The sequence below is a fragment of the Oncorhynchus kisutch genome, linkage group LG4, assembly GCF_002021735.2.
Source record: "Oncorhynchus kisutch isolate 150728-3 linkage group LG4, Okis_V2, whole genome shotgun sequence".
Lineage (NCBI taxonomy): Eukaryota > Metazoa > Chordata > Actinopteri > Salmoniformes > Salmonidae > Oncorhynchus > Oncorhynchus kisutch.
This window is the reverse complement of record NC_034177.2, coordinates 48,516,626-48,542,183: the sequence shown is the minus strand read 5'-3', so window position 1 is coordinate 48,542,183 and position 25,558 is coordinate 48,516,626. Positions and strand designations below refer to the sequence as shown.

Below are 25,558 nucleotides of genomic sequence, written 5' to 3'. Positions count from 1 at the left end.
CAACATAGAACAAGCAAGACATAGCAACATAGGACAAGCAAGACACAGCATACAGACAGAGCAACATAGGACAAGCAAGACGTAGCATACAGACAGAGCAGCATAAAACAAAAAGCAGCAAGACAAAATTCATAAAAGCATGTGAGCATGTGAGTCTCGTGTTCATATTTCACAACCTCCACATAGTTTGAGTTGCCTATGAGTCGATAGCAAAAGAAATACACCTGATTTATTCTACATTATAGCATTCTGCCCTTTTCTGATCAGTGATAGATTAGCAAACAAATAGATTAGCTACCAGCACTATTTATTAGGCCAGCCAGAGATAAAATAACCGCATATATGCTACAGATGGAGATTCAGTAAAACCAAATCAAATTGATTGATTATCCGACAAGTCAAGGGCTTTTGGTTGGGATAAAGGCTACTACGTGTGTGAAGAGCAAAATAATCAACTTGTAGCAAAGTCTGACCAGTGCTAAACAAGGTAGACTAAAGATTATGATCATGAGCACTCACCTCAATATAGCTAATCGTAACCAAATATCCAAGCAGAGATTCAGTGAAAAACATTTGACATATCAAGATGAGTCCCCACACTTGTCTCAATCAAAAAACTGTGGTGAAATGATACACTATATGACCAAAAGTATGTGGAAACCTGCTCGTCAAACATCTCATTCCAAAATCAAGGCATTGATATGGAGTTGGTCCCCCCTTTTATGCTACAACAGCCTCCACACGTCTGGGAAGGCTTTCCACTAGATGTTGGAACATTGTTGTGGGGACTTGCTTTCATTCAGCCACAAGAGCATTGGTGAAGTCGGGCACTGATGTTGGGCGATTAGGCCTGGCTCGCTGTCGGCATTCCAATTCATCCCAAAGGTGTTCGATGGGGTTGAGGTCAGGGATCTGTGTAGACGAGTCAAGTTCTTCCACACTGATATCAACAAACCATTTCTGTATGAACCTCGCTTTGTGCACAGGGGCATTGTTATACTGAACCAGAAAAGAGCCTTCCCCAAATTGTTGCCATAAAGTTGGATGCACAGAACCGTCTAGAATGTCATAGTATGCTGTAGCATTAAGATCTCCCTCCACTGGAACTAAGGGGCCTAGCCCGAACCATGAAAAACCTCCCCAGACCATTATTCCTCCTCCACAAACTTTACAGTTGGCACTATACATTGGAGCAGGTAGCGTTCTCCTGGCATCTGCCAAACCCAGATTTGTCCGTTGGACCGCCAGATGGTGAAGCGTGATTCATCATTCCAGAGAATGTGTTTCCACTGCTCCAGAGTCCAGTGTACACCACTCCAGCCGACTCTTGGCATTGCGCAAACTGATCTTAGGCATGTGTGTGACTGCCTGGCCATGGAAACCCATTTCATGAAGCTTCTGACGAAGAGTTCTTGTGCTGACATTGCTTCCAGAAGCAGTTTGGAACTTGGTAGTGAGTGTTGCAACCGAAAACAGCAGATTTTAATGCGCTACGTGCTTCAGCACTCAGTAGTCCCGTTCTATGAGCTTGTGTGGCCTACCACTTCGCAGCTGAACTGTTGTCGCTCATAGATGTTTCCACTTCACAATAACAGCACTTATAGTTGACCGGGGAGCTCTAGTAGGGAAGAAAATGTATGAACTGAATTCTTGGAAAGGTAGCATCCTATGACGGTGCCGCGTTGAATGTCACTGAGCTCTTCAGTAAGGCCATTCTGCTGCCAATGTTTGTCTATGGAGAATGCATGGTTGTGTGCTCGATTTAATACACCTGTCAGCAACGGGTGTGGCTGAAATAGCCGAATCCACTAATTTGAAGGGTATTCCACATACTTTTGTATATAGTGTAGTTGACCACACACGGCTATTGCTTTAAATGATTTAAGACAGTTGGATGACTTTGGGAGTTTCGGGAAGCAACAATTTGATACATGCTTTCAATTGCATTAACCTACTTTATTCCAATATTTTCGCCATTCAGTGATATTCGAACTCCCAGTAATTACTTATTGATCCATCCAGTTGTAGTTAAGAAAACGTGCATGCATAGTGGTGGGCTTTGCAAAGTGATGGGCGAAGTGACAGCATCGCAAAGTTTAGAAATTCCACAAGGATGGTATGAATGTGCATAGCTTATGCCAGACTTAGTCTCATTTTGATTGTTGCAACAGGTGTAAATTCTGATCCCGAAGTCGGACATAGCTACGCTCGACCTAGCATTTAAGACCAACTTATTTACACTGATGTGCTACTGGCAAAAAGCATTATCGCCTGTACCCCAACTGATGAAGCATAGTGCCTATAAAATGTACACAGGCAAAAGCATGGGGTTTATACATCTGCATCCTGATTGTTATTATTAATAATTTTATCATACAGATGAATATATAAATAATAATAAAATGTTTATGTTGTTTATATTACAAAGTATGTTATTGCCCTTTTAAGGACATTGCCCCTTTAAGAGCTCTGTTAGTAGCTACACCTAAGCCATGCTTGAAACTCCATGCTACACAAGCAGATGAAGGAGTAGAGAAATAAATGTGGTAGCTGTTAACTGTTATCCCTCTTTTTTTAAAACAAAGGACAAAACTATTTTCAAAAGGTAAAGTCCCAGGTTTAACCTGCTAGGTAAAGTCCCCCCTTATCTCAGCTCGCTGGTCACCATAGCAGCACCCACCTGTAGCACGTACCAATTCTTCCTTTGGCCGCCTGTCCTTCCAGTTCTCTGCTGCCAATGACTGGAACAAACTACAAAAATCTCTGAAACTGGAAACACTTATCTCCCTCACTAGCTTTAAGCAGCTCACAGATTACTGCACCTGTACATAGCCCATCTAAAATTTAGCCCAAACAACAACCTCTATTTATTTAGCTCCTTTGCACCCCATTATTTCGATCTCTACTTTGCACATTCTTCCACTGCAAATCAACCATTCCAGTGTTTTACTTGCTATATTGTATTTACTTCGCCACCATGACCTTTTTTGCCTTTACCTCCCTTATCTCAGCTCACTTGCTCACATTGTATATAGACTTATTTTTCTACTGTATTATTGACTGTATGTTTGTTTTACTACATGTGTAACTCTGTGTTGTTGTATGTGTCGAACTGCTTTGCTTTATCTTGGCCAGGTAGCAATTGTAAATGAGAACTTGTTCTCAACTTGCCTACCTGGTTAAATAAAGGTTAGATAAATAAATACAATTATAAAAAATCCACAATCAGGCATGTCAGTTCAGTGCACACAGGGTAACAGAGAAAATACAATATTTGAGAATACATATTTCGTAGAAAAGACATGCTTCTGTCTGGAGATTTTATTGTGGATCTACAATGATCTCAAAAACAATCTCTCCACAATCCATATGAGGAAAATGTTGCAGTGACGGAGAACTTTATGCTTCAAACAAAGGAAATAAAACCCAGGTGTTGTGGTCATTATTTTACAATTAGCTATACCACAATTGAGCAAAAGTTCAAACTACTTTGGTGTAGCACTTGGTCTTAAAAAAGTGTCACGTGAGGCAGGAAAATGCCAGGTCCTGGTGGAACAGATGCCTGGGGACTATACACAGTGGCAAACTGTCACTGGTAAGATTAGGAAATGGATATAATAGCATCATACAGTGGCTTTGACATCTGGCTTTGGATAAACTGAGAGAACACAATGGTGTCAGAGTCTTGTGAGGGATGTTATGAGGGCTACTTCAGAGACTCAGCATGAATTGAGATTCTGTTTGTATCCCAAAAAAATCAGATTGGAATGAAAAATTATCAAGACAGTATAATAGTTCAGGGAACAATATTAATGACGTAAGTCTTGCAAAAAAGCCCCCTTAGGGCAAAGCATGTTAAGTTGTTAATTATAGACTTTAGAAGCATTTTTATAAACCTTGAATACACTACAAGTTCGCATTTCCAGCTGTGCATTTACTGCAACAGGGTTATCAAATTAAGATCCACCATCTGAATATGATTGGAATTTGTTTCCGGTAACTGCTGGGGTGAAGTGATCTTATCTGTAATTTGCATATTCTGGAGGACATTCCTGAAACATGATAAATCAGTAGTTTAGAGATGGTAAAGTTATGTTATCACTCAAAAGTTATACCGATTCAAGTTTACTGTAAAAACAAGGTAGTTACATATGATATAGTTGTTATTAACCAAGAAACTTAATGTAAATTAAAATCCAGTAGTGTATAACCTTTATAATTACTATGTAGTTACAATGTAACAACTTTTTCAGACACTACTCTAACTAGGTCAATTTAGGAGACAGGAGAGCACTAGGTATAACAATCTTTACCAATCCACTCTGTAATTACAATATTGTTACAAGTGAATATATAAATATATTGACAATGTACTTACCCAGGAGCAAGCAACATAATGTAAAGTGAAGTGCCATTTTGTATTACTTGTAGTTACAATGTAACAACCTTTGCAGGCAACAGGCTAACCAGGAGAAAAATAACATTTTCCCGTTTGACTTTTCTAATATGGATTTGAAAAATATTCATATTCAAACTATTAAAATTCAAAGCAATAACTATTATTAAAACGTAATAACTAGTTAGTAAAACATATGCACACAGGTTTGTAAAGCAAGCTATCATTTCCCCTCTTTTCACTAATAGTAGGTAACAGCTAGCGAAGCACTGGCACAATGTCAACACGTTTTCCAACACTGTCACTGGTTTAATCAGGAAGTGCATAGAGGATGTTGTCCCTACAGTGACAATTAGAACATATCCAATCCAAAGAATGTGGATGAATGGCAGCATGCATGCAAAAACTGAAAGGGTGAACCACCGCATTTAACTCCGGTACGTTGACTGGGAACATGGACAGGTACAAACAGACCATCCATCCACCTCTAAGTCAATCAGAGACAAAAATACATCATAGGGAAAAATTCAATGGCTCAGACACAAGACGCATGTGGCAGGGATTCCAGACAATCACGGATTATCAAGGGAAAACTAGCCACGTCACAGACAGACATCGACGCCTCACTCTCAGGAAAACACACCGCCGTCTTGGCTGTAACCGACATGAGTTGGACTTTCAAGTGTGTTAACCCTCGCAAGGCTGCCAGGATGGATGGCATTCCAAGCCGCATCCTCAGTGCAAGCACAGACTAGCTGGCTGGAGTGTTTAAAGACATTTTCAACCTCACCCTATCCCAGTCTGTTGTCCCCACTTGCTTCAAGATGTCCACCTTTGATTGTTCATGTAACCAAGCAAGCTAAGGTAACTGAACTAAATGACTATCGACCTGTAGCACTCACCTCTGTCAAGATGAAGTGCTTTGAGAGGCTGGTCAATGACCATATCCCCTCCACCTTGCCCGACACACTAGACCAGGGGTATTCAACTCTTATACTATGAGGTTCAGAGCCTGCTGGTTTTCTGTTCTACCTGATAATTAATTGCACCCACCTGGTCTAAATCAGTCCCTGATTAGAGGGGAACAATAAAAAACGCAGCGGAACTGTCTTTGTGGACCAGAGTTGAGTTTGAGGACCCTAGACCCACTACAGTTTGCATACCGCCCCAACAGCTCCATGAACAACGCAATTGCTGTTGCACTGCACACCACCCTATCCCACCTGGACAAGAGGAATGCCTATGTGAGAATGTTGTTCATCGACACCAGCTCTGCTTTGAACACCATAGTGCCCCCAAGATTGTCACTAAGCTCAGGGCCCTGGGTCTGAAACCCTCCCTCTGCAACTGGGTGTTAGACTACCTGATGGGCCGACTTCAAGTGGTGAGGGTAGCCAACAACACCTCCGCCACTCTTAATCTCAACGCGGAGGACCTGAAATGGTCCCACCACACTGACACCATGGTGAAGGTGCAACAGCGCCTCTACAACCTCAGATGCCTAAACAAAAAAGCCCCTAAAACCCCCAAACTTCTATAGATGCACCATTGAGAGCATTCTGTTGGGCTGCCCGATGCGGAATCTACACCGCCGTCAACCAAATGGCTCTCCACAGGGTGGTGCGTTCAGCCCAACGCATCACCGGGGGCAGGCTTCCTGCCCTCCAGGACACTTACCGAACTTGGTGTCAAAGGAACCTCAGACACCAAAGTCACAGTCTGTTCACTCTCCTACCATCTAGCGGAAAGAGACAGTACAGCTGCATCAAAGCCAAAAGACTGAAAAACAACTTCTATCTCCAGGCCATCAGACTGTTGCACAGCCACCATGTCATCTCCTGTAATAAGTGAGAGTATTAAGTAGAGGCAAAGATGAAGAAGGGGAAGAGACCGGTTAAATAAGGCTGTTTAAGCCTCGAGACAATTGAGACATGGATTGTGTATGTGTGTCATTCAGAGGGTGAATGGGCAAGACAAAATATTTAATTGCCTTTGAATGGGGTATGGTAGTAGGTACCTGGCGAACCGGTTGTGTGTCAAGAACCGCAACGCTTTTGGGTTTTTCAATCTCAACAGTTTCCCGTGTGTATCAAGCATTGGAGTCAACATTGGCCAGCATCCCTGTGGAGCGCTTTCAACAACTTGTAGAGTCCATGCCTGGAAGAATTGGGTCTGTTCCAAGGGCAAAAGGGTCTGCAAATCAATATCAGGAATGTATTCAGACCTCTTGACCTTTTCCCAAATTATTTTTACGTTGCAGCCTTTTTATCAATCTACACACAATAGCCCATAATGACAAAGCAAAAACGGGTATCATTCTTTTGCAAATGTATCAACAACCCCCACCCCCCCAGAAATATCACATTTACTTAGGTATTCAGACCCTTTACTAAGTACTTTGTTGAAGCTCATTTTGCAGTGATTAAAGCCTCAAGTCTTCTTGGGTATGACGCTACAAGCTTGACACACCTGTATTTGGGGAGTTTCCCTCATTCTTCTCTGCAGATCTCTCAAACTTTGTCAGGTTGGATGGGGAATGTCACTGCACAGCTATTTTCAGGTCTCTTAAGAGATGTTCCATCGGGTTCAAGTCTGGGATCTGGCTGGGCCACTCAAGGACCTTCAGAGACTTGTCCCGAAGCCACTTCTGCGTTGTCTTGGCTGTGTGCTTAGGGTCGTTGTCCTGATGGAAGGTGAACTTTTGCCCCAGTCTGAGGCCCTGAGTGCTCTCAAGCAGATTTTCATCAAGGATCTCTGTACTTTGCTCCCTTTTTCTCGATCCTGACTAATCTCCCTGTCCCTGCCGCTGAAAAACATTCCCATAGTATGGTGCCAGGTTTCCTCCAGACTTGACGCTTGGTATTCAGGCCAAATAGTTAGATCTTGGTTTCATAGATGAGAGAATCTTCTTTCTCATGGTCTGAGAGTCTTTAAGTGCCTTTTGGAAAACTCCAAGCGGGCTGTCATGTGCCTTTTACTGAGGAGTGGCTTCTGTCTGGCTACTCTACCGTAAAAGCTTGATTGGTGGATTGCTGCAGAGATGGTTGTCCTTCTGGAAGGTTCTCCCATCTCCACAGAGGGACTCTGGAGCTCTGTCAGAGTGACAATCAGGTTCTTTGTCACCTCCCCGATCAAGGATTGTCTCCCCCGATTGGTCAAGAATGATGGATGCAAATGTGTTCTTGTGGACCTCACCTCTAAACTTCTTCCATTAAAGAATGATGGAGGCCACTGTATTCTTGAATTCTTCAATGCTGCAGAAATGTTTTGGTACCCTTCCCCAGATCTGTGCCTCAACAATCCTATCTCGGAGCTCTACAGACAATTCCTTCGACCTCATGGCTTGGTTTTTGCTCTGACATGCACTGTCAACTGTGGGACCTTACATAGACAGATGTGTGCCTTTCCAAATCATGTCCAATCAATAAAATGTTCCGCAGGTGGACTCCAGTCAAGTCGTAGAAACATCTCAAGGAAGAGCAATGGAAACAGGATGCACCTGATCTCAATTTCAAATCTCATAGCAAAGGGTCTGAATACGTATGTAAATAAGGTATCTGTTTATTTGAAATACATTTGCAAAAATGTATATTAACATGTTTCAGCTTTGTCATTATGGGATATAGTGTGTAGATTGATGAGGTAATAAGGTATTCAATCCATTTTAGAATAAGGCTGTAACGTAACAAAATGTGGAAAAAGGCAATACTTTCCGAATGCAGTTTGGGGTCACTTAGAAATGTCCTTGTTTCATATATACAATGGAGACATTATTAATGTTGTAAATGACTATTGTAGCTGGAAACGGCTGATATTTTAAATGGAATATCTACATAGGCGTACAGAGACCCATTATCAGCAAACATCACTCCTGTGTTCCAATGGCACGTTGTGTAAGCTAATCAAAGTATCATTTTAAAAAGGTGAATTGATCACTCGAAAACCGTTTTGCAATAATGTTAGCACAGCTGAAATCTGTTGTTCTGATTAAAGAAGCAATAAAACTGGCCTTCTTCAGACTAGTTGAGTATCTGGAGCATCAGCATTTGTGGGTTCGATTACAGGCTCAAAATATCCAGAAACAAATAACTTTCTTCTGAAACGTCAGTCTATTGTTGTTCTGAGAAATGAAGGCCATTCCACGTGAGAAATTGCTAAGAAACTGAAGATCTTGTACAACACTGTGTACTACTCCCCTCACAGAACAGCGCAAACTGGTTCTGACCAGAATCGAAAGAGGAGTGGGAGGCCCCGGTGCACAACAGATCAAGAGGACAAGCACATTAGAGAAACAGACGCCTCACAAGTCCTCAACTGGCAGTTTCATTAAATAGTACCCGCAAAACACCAGTCTCAACATCAACATTGAAGAGGTGACTCCGGGATGCTGGCCTTCTAGACAGAGTTGCAAAGAAAGAGCCATTTCTCAGACTGGCCAATAAAAATAAAAGATTAAGATGGGCAAAAGAACACAGACACTGGACAGAGGAACTGTGAAGTGGCATCCCGGAGTTGCCACTTCACTGTTGACGTTGAGACTGGTGTTTTGTGGGTAGTATATACAGTGGGGAGAACAAGTGGGAAAACCTGCAAAATCAGCAGTGTATCAAATACTTGTTCTCCCCACTGTGTATATATATATATATATATATATTTTTTTTTTACACATATTTAACCTTTTTTTGTGTATGCATAAAACTACCTTAATTCTTCCATATAAAAAATAACAGTACCGTTCACCTTTATGAGTCCCGTGACACTTATGGGCTGACACTTATGGGGTTGTAGAGTAAAACGGAGAACACCATCGTGTTCATGAGTCTCATAATTCCATAGAGGGGTCAAAACAGTCGGACGCTAAAGACATTCGTGAGAAGACCGATTTTCCGGATGTCTCATGGTCTAACAAACACCGCTTAAGCTCTGTCACCTTTAACCTCCAATGCAAAAAAAGACACCTCTCTAGCTTAAACTGACAGATTTTGAAGGGGATTTTTGCATTGTGTTACTTAAATTGACACACCAGTGCTTGATCAAAATGAAAACGAGGTAAGTTGGGAAGTAATAGTAATTGGAGATTAAATTAACTTTTAACAAATCGAACACACATTTTCATAAAGAACTTAAATGAATGCTTCCTTGTTTGCTTCAGTAAGTCATAGCACATTTTAGTAGAAAAAGAACATAGCCAGGTTTCTGCAGTGCAGGTTTGATTGAACTCCAGACTAACATTAAAATAGAGGCACACTTTTCTAGTTCTTAAAAGGCCTGTGTTCATGTTTTGTTTGGTGCATTACTGCTCGAGGTATGTTGTGTTGGCTGCACTGCACTGCCTGATGACAGGGCCAGCTACAGGCATAGGTGACATAAGCTGTCTTTTTTTTTTTAGCTCAGTTAGGGACTCGAAATTTGGTTGTGCATCAGCAGTTTCTCTCATTATGTCATTCACTGAAATTTATTAAATTAGCCATGTCAGCAAACCATTTTTTGATTGGTAAATTAGTCTAGCCAGCTATCATGGCCGAATACCGATGCAGGGCATGTGCCCAGGTGCCCTGACCTCCTGGGGGCCCCCATGGATTTTGTTAGTCACTCTTCCTCAGATATCATTAACATGGCATAAGTATTGGCAAAATGTGTATAATTGCAGGAAATTAGCTGTAAAACTGCCCATTTTTATCTCTGCAACATGGCAAAATGAGTAGAATTGCATGAAATGTGTTATAAAATGTCTAAACCTCTCTCCTCCCCATGACAAAATGTGTAGAATTGCAGAAAGCTTGCTTTAAAACTGCAACATCTGCTCTACTCCCAATGGCAAAATAGGGCCGGCCCTGCTTGATGATGATTACCCATGTTCTCATTGTCTACAACCTACTTTGATTCTACAGCCACTTTGATCCTGCAGTATCATTAACCAAATAGACTCAACAGGCCCTCCAGATACCCAGGCCTGTGCCTTCCTCTCCAGCCCTCTCCAACAACATACAGTAATCTCATTGTACAAAAACACAGGGCCATGCATATCATTAGTACCACATGGCATATTTTAATTTAGGCCAGCAGTTTTTCACAGGAAAGACCCTGTTCCTAATCTCATCGAAATAATTTTGGTCTAACGACAATACAACATCTCTGCCAGTGCACTAAATATTTTATAAAAGGAGGAAAACATTTGCAGATAAAATCTGTTTTCAAAGTCTAGATGTTGTCTCATATGAGATGGAAGAAATTACTAAGGAACAAACTATTGTTTTTCAGTGGACTTGAGGTCTATGACCAAGGCTTTATGGTCCAGTGCATTGTTTACTGACTGGAATGGAACAATGACACGGTCTTGGTAGGCTTCTGGCTTCTATTGTGTCTTGTCCATCTTAACAACAAACAAAAACATTTCTGCAGTTCTCAGGTATTGCAAAAATCATATGTAATGGAAATCTGAAACATTTCTGATTTTGGTCTAAGAATGACAGTGTAAGCAGATTTAGAACATTGGCATTTGTGTAAAATAATGGTTTCATCATATCTGATGGTAACCCAAAGGCCAACAAGTGTGGGTAAAAGTGAAAACCATCAGGAAACGTAAAGTCTATGATAAAAAACAGGAAATGCGATTGACCTATTCCCACAGTGATTCAGAAAGCGGACCAGCGCCCACACAAAACGTGTATAAATCAAATCTGCATCTACAAATTGCATTCTGCCTGCCTTTGTTCACTCAGGTGCACTTAACGGCCCATGTTAACTAAATAAACTAATGGATACGATGCCATGGGGATTATACTGTCTAAAATGTAGAGGCTCACTCAATGCCATGTGGTCAACTGAAGAGATTGAGTACTGGAAGTACATTGCGTTGGCAACTAAAGAGCACATTGAGTAGTATATCTTCAGATCAATAAAATACTTCTACTACTACTACTACTACTACTGGGTCATTCCAAGAAATGAGTGCCTTTTGGCGTCCCTTTGATATTTTAAGTAGTAATTGTGCACAAATATAGCATTCTAAAACCTGTTATATTAAATGAAGTAGCCTTTAACATAGACCACATAGAAAACTCAATAAATCCGATTTTCTTAACGAATAAAAATACAGCATTTTGACTTCCTAGATGTCACATCCTCTGACTTCTAGGAATATGTTAACCCATTTAACTTGAACATTTATACAAGTTTTCACCATCATTGTAAAGCCATAGTTATTTTGTTGCTTTCACAAAGTCATTTTAAAATAATTTCAGGGAGAAAAAACCATGTCCCTCATTTTTAAGTCAACCCTGTTACATCAACAGAACACTTGTCTTAAAGGGTAACTAAATCCCAATTTCAGCATTTGCACAACCCCTTAAAAAACATTGTGGGTGGGGATATTGCTCATAAGTATTCATTTTGTGGGGGTGGGTAAACGTAGTTGTACCTGATCCCAACACTTTCTCTCTAGAGCATGCTTACCAGAAGTCTACTGGCAGCCTCTGATAATAAAAGCATGTGCATCGGCGAGTAAAAATGGCTCTGGACAGCTACCTCACAGTGGTGAGGCGCTGAGTTCCTGACACCTATTGCCACTTCTCTTTGAAATGTAGACTCACATTTATTGCACCTTTTGTGTTGGGAAGAAAAGTGCAATCATCACCTTTAAAAATGAAGATTAGGGGCTCTATTTAATCCAACCCGCATTGCAATATTTATGCAGTAGATCTTTTTCCATTGGTCAAATTAACTCACAGATTGGTCTGGGGTACTGTATAAAAACATACAACTACTACCAGGGTGATGCCGCTCACAGGAACCCTTTCACTTTTCAGAATTAGGCATGGGATGAATATTGTAAATAAAGGTGGGATAAGAATTTACAATCAGCTAACTATTTTGGCTGACTGCGCCAACAATTATATATTTCATACCTAACCCCTCCCACCTTCTAGAAAATGCCTCTAATCACTATTTCAAAAGTAGAGTTTAACTGTTAGGGGCAAAATAACTAGATTTACTACTAAAAGACCAAAATATATAACTTTTCCAACTGTCAAAATGAAGACCAGAATATATGTGTTTCACTCGAAGCCTAAAAGATTTGGTCTTCGATGAAAAAAAAGTTTAGGGTGAAACTATTCCTTTTTAAATATAGACTACCGTTCAAAAGTTTAGGGTCACATAGAAATGTCCTTGTTTAAAAAAAACTAACATTTTATGTACATTAAAGTAACATCAAATTGATCAGAAATATAGTGGAGACATTGTTAATGTTGTAAATTACTATTGTAGCTGGAAACGGCTGATTTATTTATGGTATATCGACATAGGCGTATAGATGCCCATTATCAGCAAACATCACTCCTGTGTTCTAATGGCACGTTGTGTTAGCTAATCCAAGTTGAGGCTAATTGATCATTAGAAAACCCTTTTGCAATGTTAGCACAGCTGAAAACTGTTTTTCTGATTAAATAAGCAATACAACTGGCCTTCTTTAGACTAGTTGAGTATCTGGAGCATCAGCATTTGTGGGTTCTATTACAGGCTCAAAATGTCCAGAAACAAAAAACTTTCTGAAACTCGTCAGTCTATTGTTGTTCTGAGAAATGAAGGCTATTCCATGAGAGTAATTGCCAAGAAACTAAAGATCTCATACAATGCTGTGTATTACTTCACAGAACAGGGCAAACTGGCACTAACCAGAAGAGAAAGAGGAGTGGGGGGCCCCGGTGCACAACTGAGCAAGACGAGAAGTACATCAGGGTGTCTAGTTTGAGAAATAGACACCTCACGAGTCCTCAACTGGCAGCTTCAGTAAATAGCAGAGGCGGGACCAAGTCATTGTTTTACAAGTCCCAAGTCAAGACAGGCATGTCCGAGTCAAGTCTCAAGTCAAGACCGTCAAGTCTCAAGTCAAGTATCAAGTCCTAAACAAGTCATAATGTGCTCTTCACCAAATGTAATACCATTTCATATTTTTAACAAGGGTAATAGTTAGTATTTTACATTCACACAAATTATGAATGCTTTTAAAAATATCTATATTACTTTCCAAATAAAAGTTATATTTCCATGGAAATACATGGGTAGCCATGATCTCTCTCTAGATGAAATAATTAAGCAGCAGAGTATCTGCAGGCAATCCAACATGGCAATTCACATAGAAATATATCACCTACAACAGTCTTTGCCGTATGGAATAGAGAATCGAGTACAGATCTATATATTGCATTTCTATGTGGAAAACTGTATCTGAATGCGGTGCCTCAGATGAAATAAGCCTCCGTTCTTCATCATCAATAGAGAAAGCTCAAAACAGCCGACGACAGCAGAGAGAGGGATGGTGGGATTTGTGTGAAGCATAAACACAATCAGTGGGTTCAAGCACTCGCCATAATCAGCAGGTTAGGAAGGGTACACAACCATTCTAGGAGGCCCTCTGCCACAAATGTGCTCATTTTGATATTTTCCAGCTCCAAACAGCGTGGTGGTGAGTCAATCTGCAAATCTAATCTAGGCAAGCAGTGAGGAGTGCACATAACACAGGCTCCAGACATCAAAAGCCAGCAAAAAGAAACCCATGAAACAAACAAGTTACACACACTCAAACACACAACCTTGTGTGATGGATAGCTGTCGACAATACTAGCCACGACTTACCGTTCTTTGTGCAGCTTGAAATGTCGAACAAAGTTGGAAATTGTTGCGCCTCCGTCTGTAATTTTCTTCCCGCATGTTTTGCAAGTTACAATCCGTTTTTTGTTGATACAGCATCGTCTTTATATATTTTTGGGTATCATCTTTCCAAGGGCTCCATCTGAATTCACCTGCTGACGTTCCTCTGCACTGCCACGCACAATTTGATTGGCTGCTGTCCGATTCAAACTGTAATTAAGAGTTGATGCGCTGCACACTTTTTAATAGCATCGTTTTTAATATTTGGGCTTGGGGATGGTAATCAAGTCAGGTCGAGTCATAAGGCTCAAGTCCAAGTCAAGTCATGAGTCATTGGTGTTAAAGTCAAAGTCGAGTTGAAAGTCCTCATATTTGTCACTCGAGTCCAAGTCATGTGACTCGAGTCCACACCTCTGGTAAATAGTACCCGCAAAACACCAGTCTCAAGGTCAACAGTGAAGAGGTGACTCCGGGATGCTGGCTTTCTAGGCAGAGTCCTCTGTCCAGTGTCTGTGTTCTTTTGCCCATCTTAATCTTTTATTTTTATTGTCTAGTCTGAGATATGGCTTTTTCTTTGCAATTCTGCCTACAAGGCCAGCATCGCGGAGTCGCCACCGTTTTCAACTGTGCTAACATAATTGCAAAAGGGTTTTCTAATGATCAATTAGCCTTTTAAAATTATGAACTTGGATTGGCTAACACAACGTGCCACTGGAACACAGAAATTATGGTTGCTGACAATGGGCCTCTGTAGGTATTCAATTAAAAATCAGCCGTTTCCAGCAACAATAGTCGTTTACAACATTAACAATGTCAACACTGTATTTCTGATCAATTTTATTTTAATAGACCATTTTTTTTGCTTTTCTTGAAAAACAAGGACATTATTAAGTGATTTAGAAATCCAACACGCGGCACCCCCTCCAACATTTCCTTGAAAATCAAATATCATGAATTACAGTAGCAGCGTCATAGACAGTGGGGGATTTATCCACAGCCACAGGGAAAAAGTAAACATAATTAACTATACATCCAACGGCTTGTTCTCTGCCTCGTACACATGTATAATCACACCCTAACTTTAGATTTGCCTACTTCTATTTCAAATCTACTGTTGACATCAATGCATGTCTAATGTGAAAACGCAGCGTAAATACAATCATCTGAGTTTGGATTCGGCTCATAATTTGCATTGATGGTCACACGCCTACAAATGGAAATGAGGCGGAAGACAGACATTACTACTTCACTGGAAATCACGAAGCTGTTTAGTCATGGAGAAAGTACAGAATCTTTCCTAGCCATGATTGGTTGAGATAATGAGGGGGCTGGTACATTCACGAGAGTATTTAATTACAAATATACTGCACATCCCCCTCTCCCATATTACAATTTGTGCCACCCATAAGTGAGAAACCTACATGCGAAGTATAGACCATATATTGTGTTCCCTACAGGCTATAGAAAATAACTATCCATCAGACCCAGTCCTACCTACAGGTTATGAAAAATATGCTATTTTTGTATTTCTGCTTCAGGTTTCCTAAAGGATAAAACCTCCACTTCTATGTCAAAGAAAATAAAACAAAACCACTCTAGCAAATACTACAGTGATGTCTGCCAACACACAACAGTAAATACTACAGTATACAACAGTCTGCAAAAACACAACAGTAAATACAACAATCTGCAAAAACACTACATGTTTTGTTTGATGAAATTATTTATATTGGATCAAATCCAACACATACTGAGTAACTGCCTCCTTATTTTCAAGTATGGTGGTGGCTGCATCATGGTATGGGCATGCTTGACATTGGCAAAGACTGGGGAGTTTTTCAGGATGAAAAAATGTGGGATGGAGCTAAGCACAGGCAAAATTCTAGAGGAAAACATACTTCTGTTTGCTTTAAACCATTTTCTGGGAGAGAAATTCACCTTTCAGCAGGACAATAACCTACAACACAAAGCCAAATCTACACTGAAGTTGCTTACCAAGAAGACAGTGAAAGTTCCTGAGTGGCCAAGTTTCAGTTTTGACTTATATCTGATTGAAAATATATATTAAGACAATTGTACTTAAGCCATGATCACCAACACCTTGACAGAGCTTGAATAATTTTGAAAATAAGAGACTTACAGCTGTAATCACTGTCAAATGTGTTTCTAACATGTATTATAAACTGGGTGGTTCGAGCCCTGAATGCTGATTGGAAGATTGTCGTAGTATCTCAGACAGTATACCATAGGTATGACAAAACATTTATTTTTACTGCTCAAATTACATTGGTAACCTGTTTATAATAGCAACAAAGCACCTCGGGGGTATGTGGTATATGGCCAATATACCACGGCTAAGGGCTGTATCCAGGCACTCTGCTTTGCGTCGTGCATAAGAACAGCCCTTAGCTGTACCCACTCCCAGGCCTTATTGCTTTATTGACTCAGGGGGGTGAATACTTATCTAATCATGTCCATAAATTCTACCAAATACTAATTGAGTGTATGTAAACTTCTGACCCACTGGGAATGTGATGAAAGAAATAAAAGCTGAAATAAATCATTCTCTCTACTATTATTCTGACATTTCACATTCTTAAAATAAAGTGGTGATCCTAACTGACCTTAGACAGGGATTTTTACTAGGATTAAATGTCAGGAATTGTGAAAAATGTGTTTAAATGTATTTGGCTATGGTGTGTGAAAACTTCAGACTTCAAAAGGTACAGCCCTACAGGTGATTGTTAGAGCCTATCCCCTGTATTATAGCCTGCATTACAGGCTCCTACAAACATGCTGCTGGTCAGTCAGGCTTTTGTTTTGCTTTAGGCAAAAGGGAAACAAATATTTCACTCAGTGCCGGTGCTTCACAAGTATTTCAAGTCTGGTCAAAGAATTCGTTGATCGTGATTTGCCTCTCTAATACCAGTCTGTGGGTAGAATGTATGGTAAAAAGTCATGACTGACAATAATGCTGTTAGTCTCAGCAGGGACACAGGTTGATTTAGCATATCTGAGCTGCTTACAGACCATCCAGTCTGACCCATTTTACTAGCATTCTCAGGCATGTGGAGTCTAGAGTACAGGAGACATAGCACCCTATTCCCTTTATAGTGCACTACTTTCCCCCTATGGGGAAATAGGGTGTAATTTGGGATGCAGACAGCCTCAGCAGCTTTCCATTTCACTGGCAATCATGCAAAAATCCCCTGAACTGTTGAACCACTTTCTTTCACTCAGGCCATGTTTTGTGGCTTTCCCTTAACACTTTCCAGAAGCTTAGCCCTCTGAATTGTTGCCTGGTAAATTATGACATAGACCAACAACAACAACAAAAAGCATCCCCCTGAAGGTTGACCTAATTGCGGAATGGGTGTCATCTTCCGCAGTCTCTACCCCCACCGAAAGGTTGTATACCTGAGGGGAAAATCTCACTCAATTCATAGCCTCATTGACCCCTTCCGCTGGATCACTATCTCTTCCTAAATATGCTCGGCTCTCCACAGGGGGGCACATCATAAAGCAGAGATACAAACAGGGCTGTCGGTGTGTGACCCCTCTCTGCACCCCCCCGGTGTCTCCACAGGTGCCTTGGGACCCTAACTTCTAAGGAGACCTTGGAGCCCACCATAAGGCTGATATACCCAGCCTTATTGTGGTCTTGGAAAGCTTGACTACTGAGGCATTTGGGACCTTCGAGGAAGGTGGTCATGGATATGTTTAATAGCAGACAACAACAAAAACACCAGAGGTACAGTATGTGTAGCTTATCTGTCGATGAGCATTTCTAAAAAGCAATGCACAAAGTTACGCACCTCACCTCACACATTATTTTCTTGATAGCCAAACATTTCACACATCCTGTATCGTATTATACTTTTATAGCTATATTTATTTTTCAGCAGCAGCTGCAGACTATTGCACAATGGGATAAAAAAAAAAGATGGTATTACTGTAGTTGACTTGATAAAAAATAAGCAAGAGGGAAATGAAAGAGGGGAATGTTTCCTCTTTTCTGTGAGCTACCATACATATGTCAAAACTATGAGTGGCTCATTGGAGTCAATAAAGTTTTGTTCCTAGCGATAGAGTACTCTAGATTGATATAACCCGTTTTAGCAGGACATTGCCAATAAGGGCTTCCACACAACATGGAACAGGCAGAACATTTGCGTTACTATGAATTATCAGGATTTATATAATACTTTAATTTAACCAGACAAGTTATTGAGAACACTGGATAGACAGTACATCATAGGCCTACCAAAGGGTGCAACGTTTCACAGCGTGCATAATGTATTTGTCAGTTGCTGTGCTGAAGTTGCTGTGTAAATAAGAAACAGGAATGCAAGTCTTGATGTGAGAAGTTCAATTATACTAACTGAATCAGAGAAAAAAGTTGTACTGACTAAAAGATTAGGCTACAGTAAAGTTCACACTGGAGGCTATGGCGAAAGTGAGAAACACCTGATTTCAGTTAGGCTCATATACCAAGTCTGGATACAAGGAAAGTTAGGATAAGGACTCTGGGTCTGCAACTGGATCCTCGACTTTGACAGGCCAACCCCAGGTGGTGAGGGAAGGCAACATTACCTCCATCACGCTGACCCTTAACACAAGTACCCAACAGGGGTGTTGGTGCAGTCCCCTCCTGTACTCCCTGTTCCCTCACGACTGTGTGGCCACGCACGGCTCCAACACCATTATCAAGTTTGCTGGTGACACCATGAATCCAGGACCTCTAACGGGCAGTGTGAAAAGAAGGCCCGGAAATAAATAGACTATTTTAGACTATTTTCTCTGCTGCCGCATGGCAAGAGGTACCGGTGCATCAAGTCTGACACCAACAGGCTCTTGAACAGCTTCTATTCGCAAGCAATACAACTGATAAATAGCTAACAGCTACATGGACCAAATTTACCTGGTATCTTTGACCTTTTATTTAAGTATTTACACACATCACACACACACACACACACACACACACACACACACTCCATAATTTGCTCACTCACACATATATACTGACTCTACACACCCACTCACATGCAAGCTGCTGCTACTCTGTTTATCTTATATTCTCTTGCACATGAAAATATGCTATTGGAACTGACTTTAATATTTCCTGTATTTAGTATGCTTCCTTAAATTGTGCATTTCATATTTCTCGTGTTTTTTGTTGTTGTTGTTGTAATACATTGAATATTGCATTGTTGGGTTTTGAGTTTTTTATTTTTTTATTTACAAAGGCATTTCACTGTACTTGTGCATGTGACATTAACTTGATATGGTAGGATCAACTTTAATGTCCCAGAGCAGAAAACTGTCTTAGAAACACACTGTAAAAACATTCCCTGTAAAGCTACTGCATTATCCTGGCACCAGAGTTACCTGCTTAATACTGTAATTTTGCTTCACAGCAGAGATGCTATAATATATTTCACAGTACTATTTTCCTTACTGTAAAAACATACAGCATCCCTGCTGTAAATTTACATGGATGCTGTAATGTTTTACAGTAAGGAAAATAGTACTGTGAAATATATTATAGCATCTCTGCTGTGAAGCAAAATTACAGTATTAATCTGGCAACTCTCATGCTAGGATAATGCTGTAAATTTACAGTGACATTTTCCCTAAAATCTAAAAGTAAGAAAAACAATACATTTGAACATAAAATAAATGTATTCATATTGGTAACATAAACAAATGAACATAATTGACCATAGAAGTTACAGTTAACGCATGTAACCAGATAAGAGCATCACTAATCTAAAACCGATATTGTGTGCCTGTGGGGGAGAGAGAGACAAAGAGAGATGGAGTTAAAAATTGGGATTGGGTACAATCCTAGATCTATGATCAGGGGCAACTACTATGGGTAAGGGGGTTCCCAAGGAGGTGAAACACACAACGGGATAGTTTGGGCAGGAGAGCATCCAGAGAGAACTCAGAGAACGCAGCATCAGGTGTTCCTCATGGGGCTCTAACAAGCATCCTCAGTTCTGATTTGTTAGTTCTTCTCACCCTTAATTAGGACATGTATAGAAAAATAAAGAATATGAGAGGCAGAGCACCAGGGCAGTTCATCTGTGGGCAAAAACACAGGTGACAAGGGGCATATCAAACTGGTGTTGTGTGCGTGCTTGCCTCGCTAAAGTTCTTAATTCAAACTCAGTAAACTCTTGGAACAATGGGGCAATGTCGGGGTTGAGAAAAAGCCTGCTGTTCTGGGCCACCTTTTCATGCACTTTGTCCCATCTTCAGGGTTCATCATCTTGGGTTGATTCGAACTTACAGCATATATCCAATATAGTTTATGAAATCAATGGAGTCATTGAACAAAAATCGACAGCTAGATACACATACTTCAAACCCTTGCTAACTAATAAAACATTTCTGTAGCCTACACAAATCACACAGATTATTTACCAGACTCAAATTTTCCTTTCTTTTCCACCAAATGTTTACGTACTACTGATCACTAGCTACCGCCAGTGACACTATGACAGGCTACAGCTGCCCAGTGCACCTTAGGTCAGCAGGCACCTCGATACACACTGGTCATTCGCAGCGGCTTTAGAGTACAGCCCACGGTTTATGTGCAAAATGTGGCCTGTCAAGCCTCCCAAAAAACATTGTGCCAGTAATATGGGTCACATCCTTTGAACTGCTAGTAACATGCCATTTCTCTGTAGTAATGGTGAAAACATACCGCTTCATTATCATTTAGGAGGTGATGCTTTTCTAGGTCACACAGCAAGATATTTATGAGCAATTTAGAGCAGACCAAAATTTCATGTGTCAACTTCAGCTAGCTAGCTAAGCTAAGAAAACATGCAGTGATTCAATTCAATAAAGATACTTATAAACAAGTCAAGGTACCTACCCAGCAGCTGCTGAAAATATTCTTCCACCACAGACGCTTCTATTATTCTATAAAATTATATTATTTTATACAATTGCTCAGAGAAAGAGATGTTGTTTCACTAATGTAGAAGTGTTTAGAAACAGATTATATTCTTAATTATAATAAAAAGTGACTCAAAGGACAATACATTTACCATTCATTTCTATTGGGCACAAAATAATCTGAAACGCAACCAAAATTAATTGGAAATGCATCCAACAAGTCTATATAGTCACACGTTTGATTTAGTCATTGTGTGCTAGGAATATGGGACCAAATACTAAACTTCACTATTTCATTGATAACTTATCTTTAGGGGTGTCAATTTTGACCTCTACCTTTGAGAATTCTTTATTATTTGTTAAACAAAATCACTCTGAAGCAATTGTATTTGTATAAAATCATTTCCCAATTCGAGCAAACAATACACCTCAGGATTTGAATTATTTATGTTATATGGTCATTATTTTATTATCTCTATCAAGGGTGTCAATAATTTCAGACCCCACTGTAGGCCTACATAAATAAACGACCTGAATATTGTTAGGCTATTCAAAAACAGGATGTTGAGAGGCTGTGTAGAATACTGAAGTACAACAATTTTCCCCACCATTGATGTAAAAATGACAAACATTTCTAAAGATGAGCATTTGGGAAGTATTCATACCCCTTGACTTTTTCCCCAACAAAATTACATTACAGCCTTATTTTAAGATGAATTAAATAGTTTCTATTTTTCTTTCCATCAATCTACACATAATACCCCATAATGACAAAGCAAAAACAGGTTTAGAAACTTTAGCAAATGTATATAAAAAAACCTGGAAATATCACATTTACATAAGTATTCAGACCCTTTGGCAGGGATTACAGCCTCGATTCTTCTTTGGTATGACGCTACAAACCTGAAACACCTGTATTTGGGGAGTTTCTCCCATTCTTCTGTGCAGATCCTCTCAAGCTCTGCCAGGTTGGATGGGGAGCATCAGGTTCAAGCCTGGCCAAAGAGTTCAATATTGGTTTCATCAGGGAAGAGAATCTTGTTTCTCATGGTCTGAGAGTCCTTTAGGTGCCTTTTCGGTAAACTCCAAGTGGGCTATCATGTGCCCTTTACTGAGGAGTGTGTCCCGTCTGGCCACTACCATAAAGGCCTGATTGGTGGAGTGCTGCAGAGATTGTTGTCCTTCTGGGAGGTTCTCCCATCTCAACAGAGGAACTCTGGAGCTCTGTCAGAGTAACCATTGGGTTCTTGGTCACCTCCCTGATCAAGGCCCTTCTCACCCGATTGCTCAGTTTGGCCGGGCAGCCCGCTCTAGGAAGAGTATTGGTGGTTTATTAAAACTTAATCCATTGAAGAATGATGGAGGCCACTGTGTTCTTGGGGGACCGTCAATGCGGCAGAAATGTTACGGTAAATGTTACGGTATTCCTTTGACCTCATTGCTTGGTTTTTGCTCTGACATGCATTGTCAACTGTGGGACCTTTTATAGACAGGTGTGCCTTTCCAAATCATGTCCAGTCAATTGAATTTACCACAGGTGGACTCCAATCAAGATTCAGAAACATCAAGGATGATCAATGGAAACAGAATTGACCTGAGCTCAATTTCGAGTCTCATTGCAAAGGGTCTGAATACTTATGTAAATAAGGTACATTTATTATTTTTGTTGTTTTATAAATTTGCTAAAAATTCTAAAAACCTGTTTTCTCTTTGTCATTATTGGGTATTGTGTGTAGATTGAGGAAAACAAGTAATTTAATCAATTTTAGAATAAGGCTGTAACGTAACAAAATGTGGAAAAAGTCAAGGGGCCTGAATACTTTCCCAATGCAGTGTATGCAGTGTGCCAAAACCAATAGCCTGTATTACACTTTCATTTCAGTACCCCCAAACCAAAAACCAATGGCACATCAAAATACTGTACATACTGTCATGAACTTACAGTATGTTTATCATTGCTTATTACCTAAGGTTATAACCTTAAACCACAAACTACCGTGATTTCATGAAAGGAAAACGATTAGGCCCTACGCGCGAAAAGATTGTACATTATTGCACACAATTCAACATGGGCGCACTCATTGCACACATCATGGGATATGTGCAGGCATATAGGCCACTAAATGTCATTCCTGTGTTACTGTGATACGATATCTGAGAAAAATCTAGGATGATTAGGTGCCTGGTCAGTTCGGACACCCAAACATAATTACCGTTGGCATTTTCTGTTTGGCCGTATTGGAAAAATGGGGAGTGAGGTGCTTAACTTAACAAACGTTTCCAAAGACGCTGACCACTAAAGGAACGGGCTTCATGTCAATGATATTGATGCATACTTCTCAAAATCTATGGACAGAAATAGGCCAATTCACACCTTTCGTTTTCTCACCTGCCACTCGAATACGCGCACCGCACCAGGCGTAAAAGGACATGAAAATAAGACAGCATATAACAAGAAAGTGAGTAAGAAAATATTCAGTTCCGATGTTAACTTACTTTTGACTTCTTCATATGGAACGAGAGGAGTAAATCCAATGTATTCGAAACCCTATTTTATCTTACTTCTGCGGGGAGGAAAGGGGTTTTCATCATCCCGCGTGCACATATCCAATGCCCCAGTCAGTAGTATCCGAACAGGGAAAAAAATATTAAACCGCATAAAACTGCTGCAATAAGCTCTGTTGTATGGTATCCACACATCATAGCGTGCGCATGAAAGTGGACTGCGAGACCATTGTGAGTTGAAGGCTTTTTTTTTTACAGGGCAACACCTTTTATGCGCGCTTCAAGTGCCGCCCACAGGAACCGATCCCGCCCGTCTGCTGCTCTACTATATGGAATGCCAAAAGGTTCAAATCGTCTTACCAGGAACATGCATTAACACTTGTAATTTTCATTTTTCACTTGCTTTCTTCAAATGCTTGTTATGGTCATTTTTGACCCCACCCTCATCCACCAGGAGGCGCCACTTCAGCCAGTCAGCTCCCTGCCCCAAGGAGATGAGGGGAGAGGGCCCAGTGAGGGGGAGGCAACCCCTGGAGGGGTCCTAACCCTCGCCCATGGCCACCAGGCGGCACCACGCATTCAGCCAGCTCCCTGCATGGGCTGGGACAACCCAGGGAAGGGTGGGGGGAGCACCAGTTAAGGCCACCAGGGGGCGCCACTACATCCAGACAGTTCCCTGTCTCAGCTATAGAGAGAAAGAGTAATGCCGTATTTTTGCAAGCTTAACTCCGCCATGGTTCGTTCAGCAGCCTAAGACATAATAAATTGCACTTTTGTAGTTTATTTGAAATAATTCCCAGAAACAACTTATTTGGTAAATGTTATACGTTTTGTTCAATGAGATCATCTAACGCCACATTTTGTACATTTTTATGCATTTATGTACTTTTTTTAAAGCACATAAAGGCTTCATAATTCATGAAGGTCATGTTAAATGACTGATATTATCTCATAGAACAAAACGTATAAGATCTCCTAAGCCCGTCTTAACCTCATACCTCACTACCATCATTACATTTTAGTAATTTAGCAGACACTCTGGTCAAATTTTGCTAAATACGTATAACTCATATCTCTGCGCCATCTTTTAGTATTTTCCTCACAGTAACACACATTTTCAGCCTGTTGGCCTTTTACATCAATATTTATTCCTTTATTGCATTGAAAAATCAATTCAGTTCCTCCACAATGAAATTAATGGAGGCCAACTGAAAAGTAGGCTGCTGTGACTGATTTTACACTAAATTATTGACGACTCTATGAACATTTTCCAATGGGTCGACTTGTTCTGTGGTGTAGTTATTTGGTGTAGTTATCATCTAGGGTACCATGTGATAATAAAGCAAAGGTCCTATGTGGCTTAGTTGGTAAAGCATGGTGCTTGCAAAGCCAAGGTTATGGGTTCAATAGGCCGTCACTGTAAACTAGAATTTGTTTGTATATATAGTTGAAATTGGAAGTTTACATACACTTAGGTTGGAGTTATTAAAACTTGTTTTTCAACCACTCCACACATTTCTTGTTAACAAACTATAGTTTTGGCAAGCCGGTTAGGACATCTACTTTGTGCATGACACAAGTAATTTTTCCAACAATTGTTTACAGACAGATTATTTCACTTATAATTCACTGTATCACAATTATAGTGAGTCAGAGGTTTACATACACTAAGTTGACTGTGCTTTTAAACAGCTTGAAAAATTCCAGAAAATTATGTTAGCTTCTGATAGGCTAATTGACATCATCATTTGAGTCAATTGGAGGTGTACCTGTGGATGTATTTCAAGGCCTACCTTCAAACTCAGTGCCTTTTTGCTTGACATCATGGGAAAATCCAAATAAATCAGCCAAGACCTCAGAAACAAATTGCAGACCTCCACATGTCTGGTTCATCATTGGGAGCAATTTCCAAACACCTGAAGGTACCACGTTCATCTGTACAAACACCATGGGACCACGCAGCAGTAAAACTGCTCAGAAAGGAGACGTGTTCTGTCTCCTAGAGATGAACGTACTTGGTGTGAAAAGTACAAATCAATCCCAGAACAACAGCAAAGGACCTTGTGAAGAAGCTGGAGGAAGCAGGTACAAAAG

At 40.4% G+C, this 25,558-nt stretch overlaps 1 protein-coding gene across 1 annotated transcript in view; it reads right to left on the bottom strand.

Moving 5' to 3' along the window:
* Positions 1–23,708, bottom strand: part of LOC109889631 (kit ligand) — a 37,352-nt gene extending 13,644 nt beyond the window's left edge. Inside the window, exon 1 of the mRNA XM_020481202.2 lies at positions 23,456–23,708. Coding sequence (XP_020336791.1) covers positions 23,456–23,470 — 15 coding nt within the window. The 5' untranslated portion in view covers positions 23,471–23,708. The remainder of the gene's footprint in view (positions 1–23,455) is intronic.
* Positions 23,709–25,558: the final 1,850 nt, after the last annotated feature.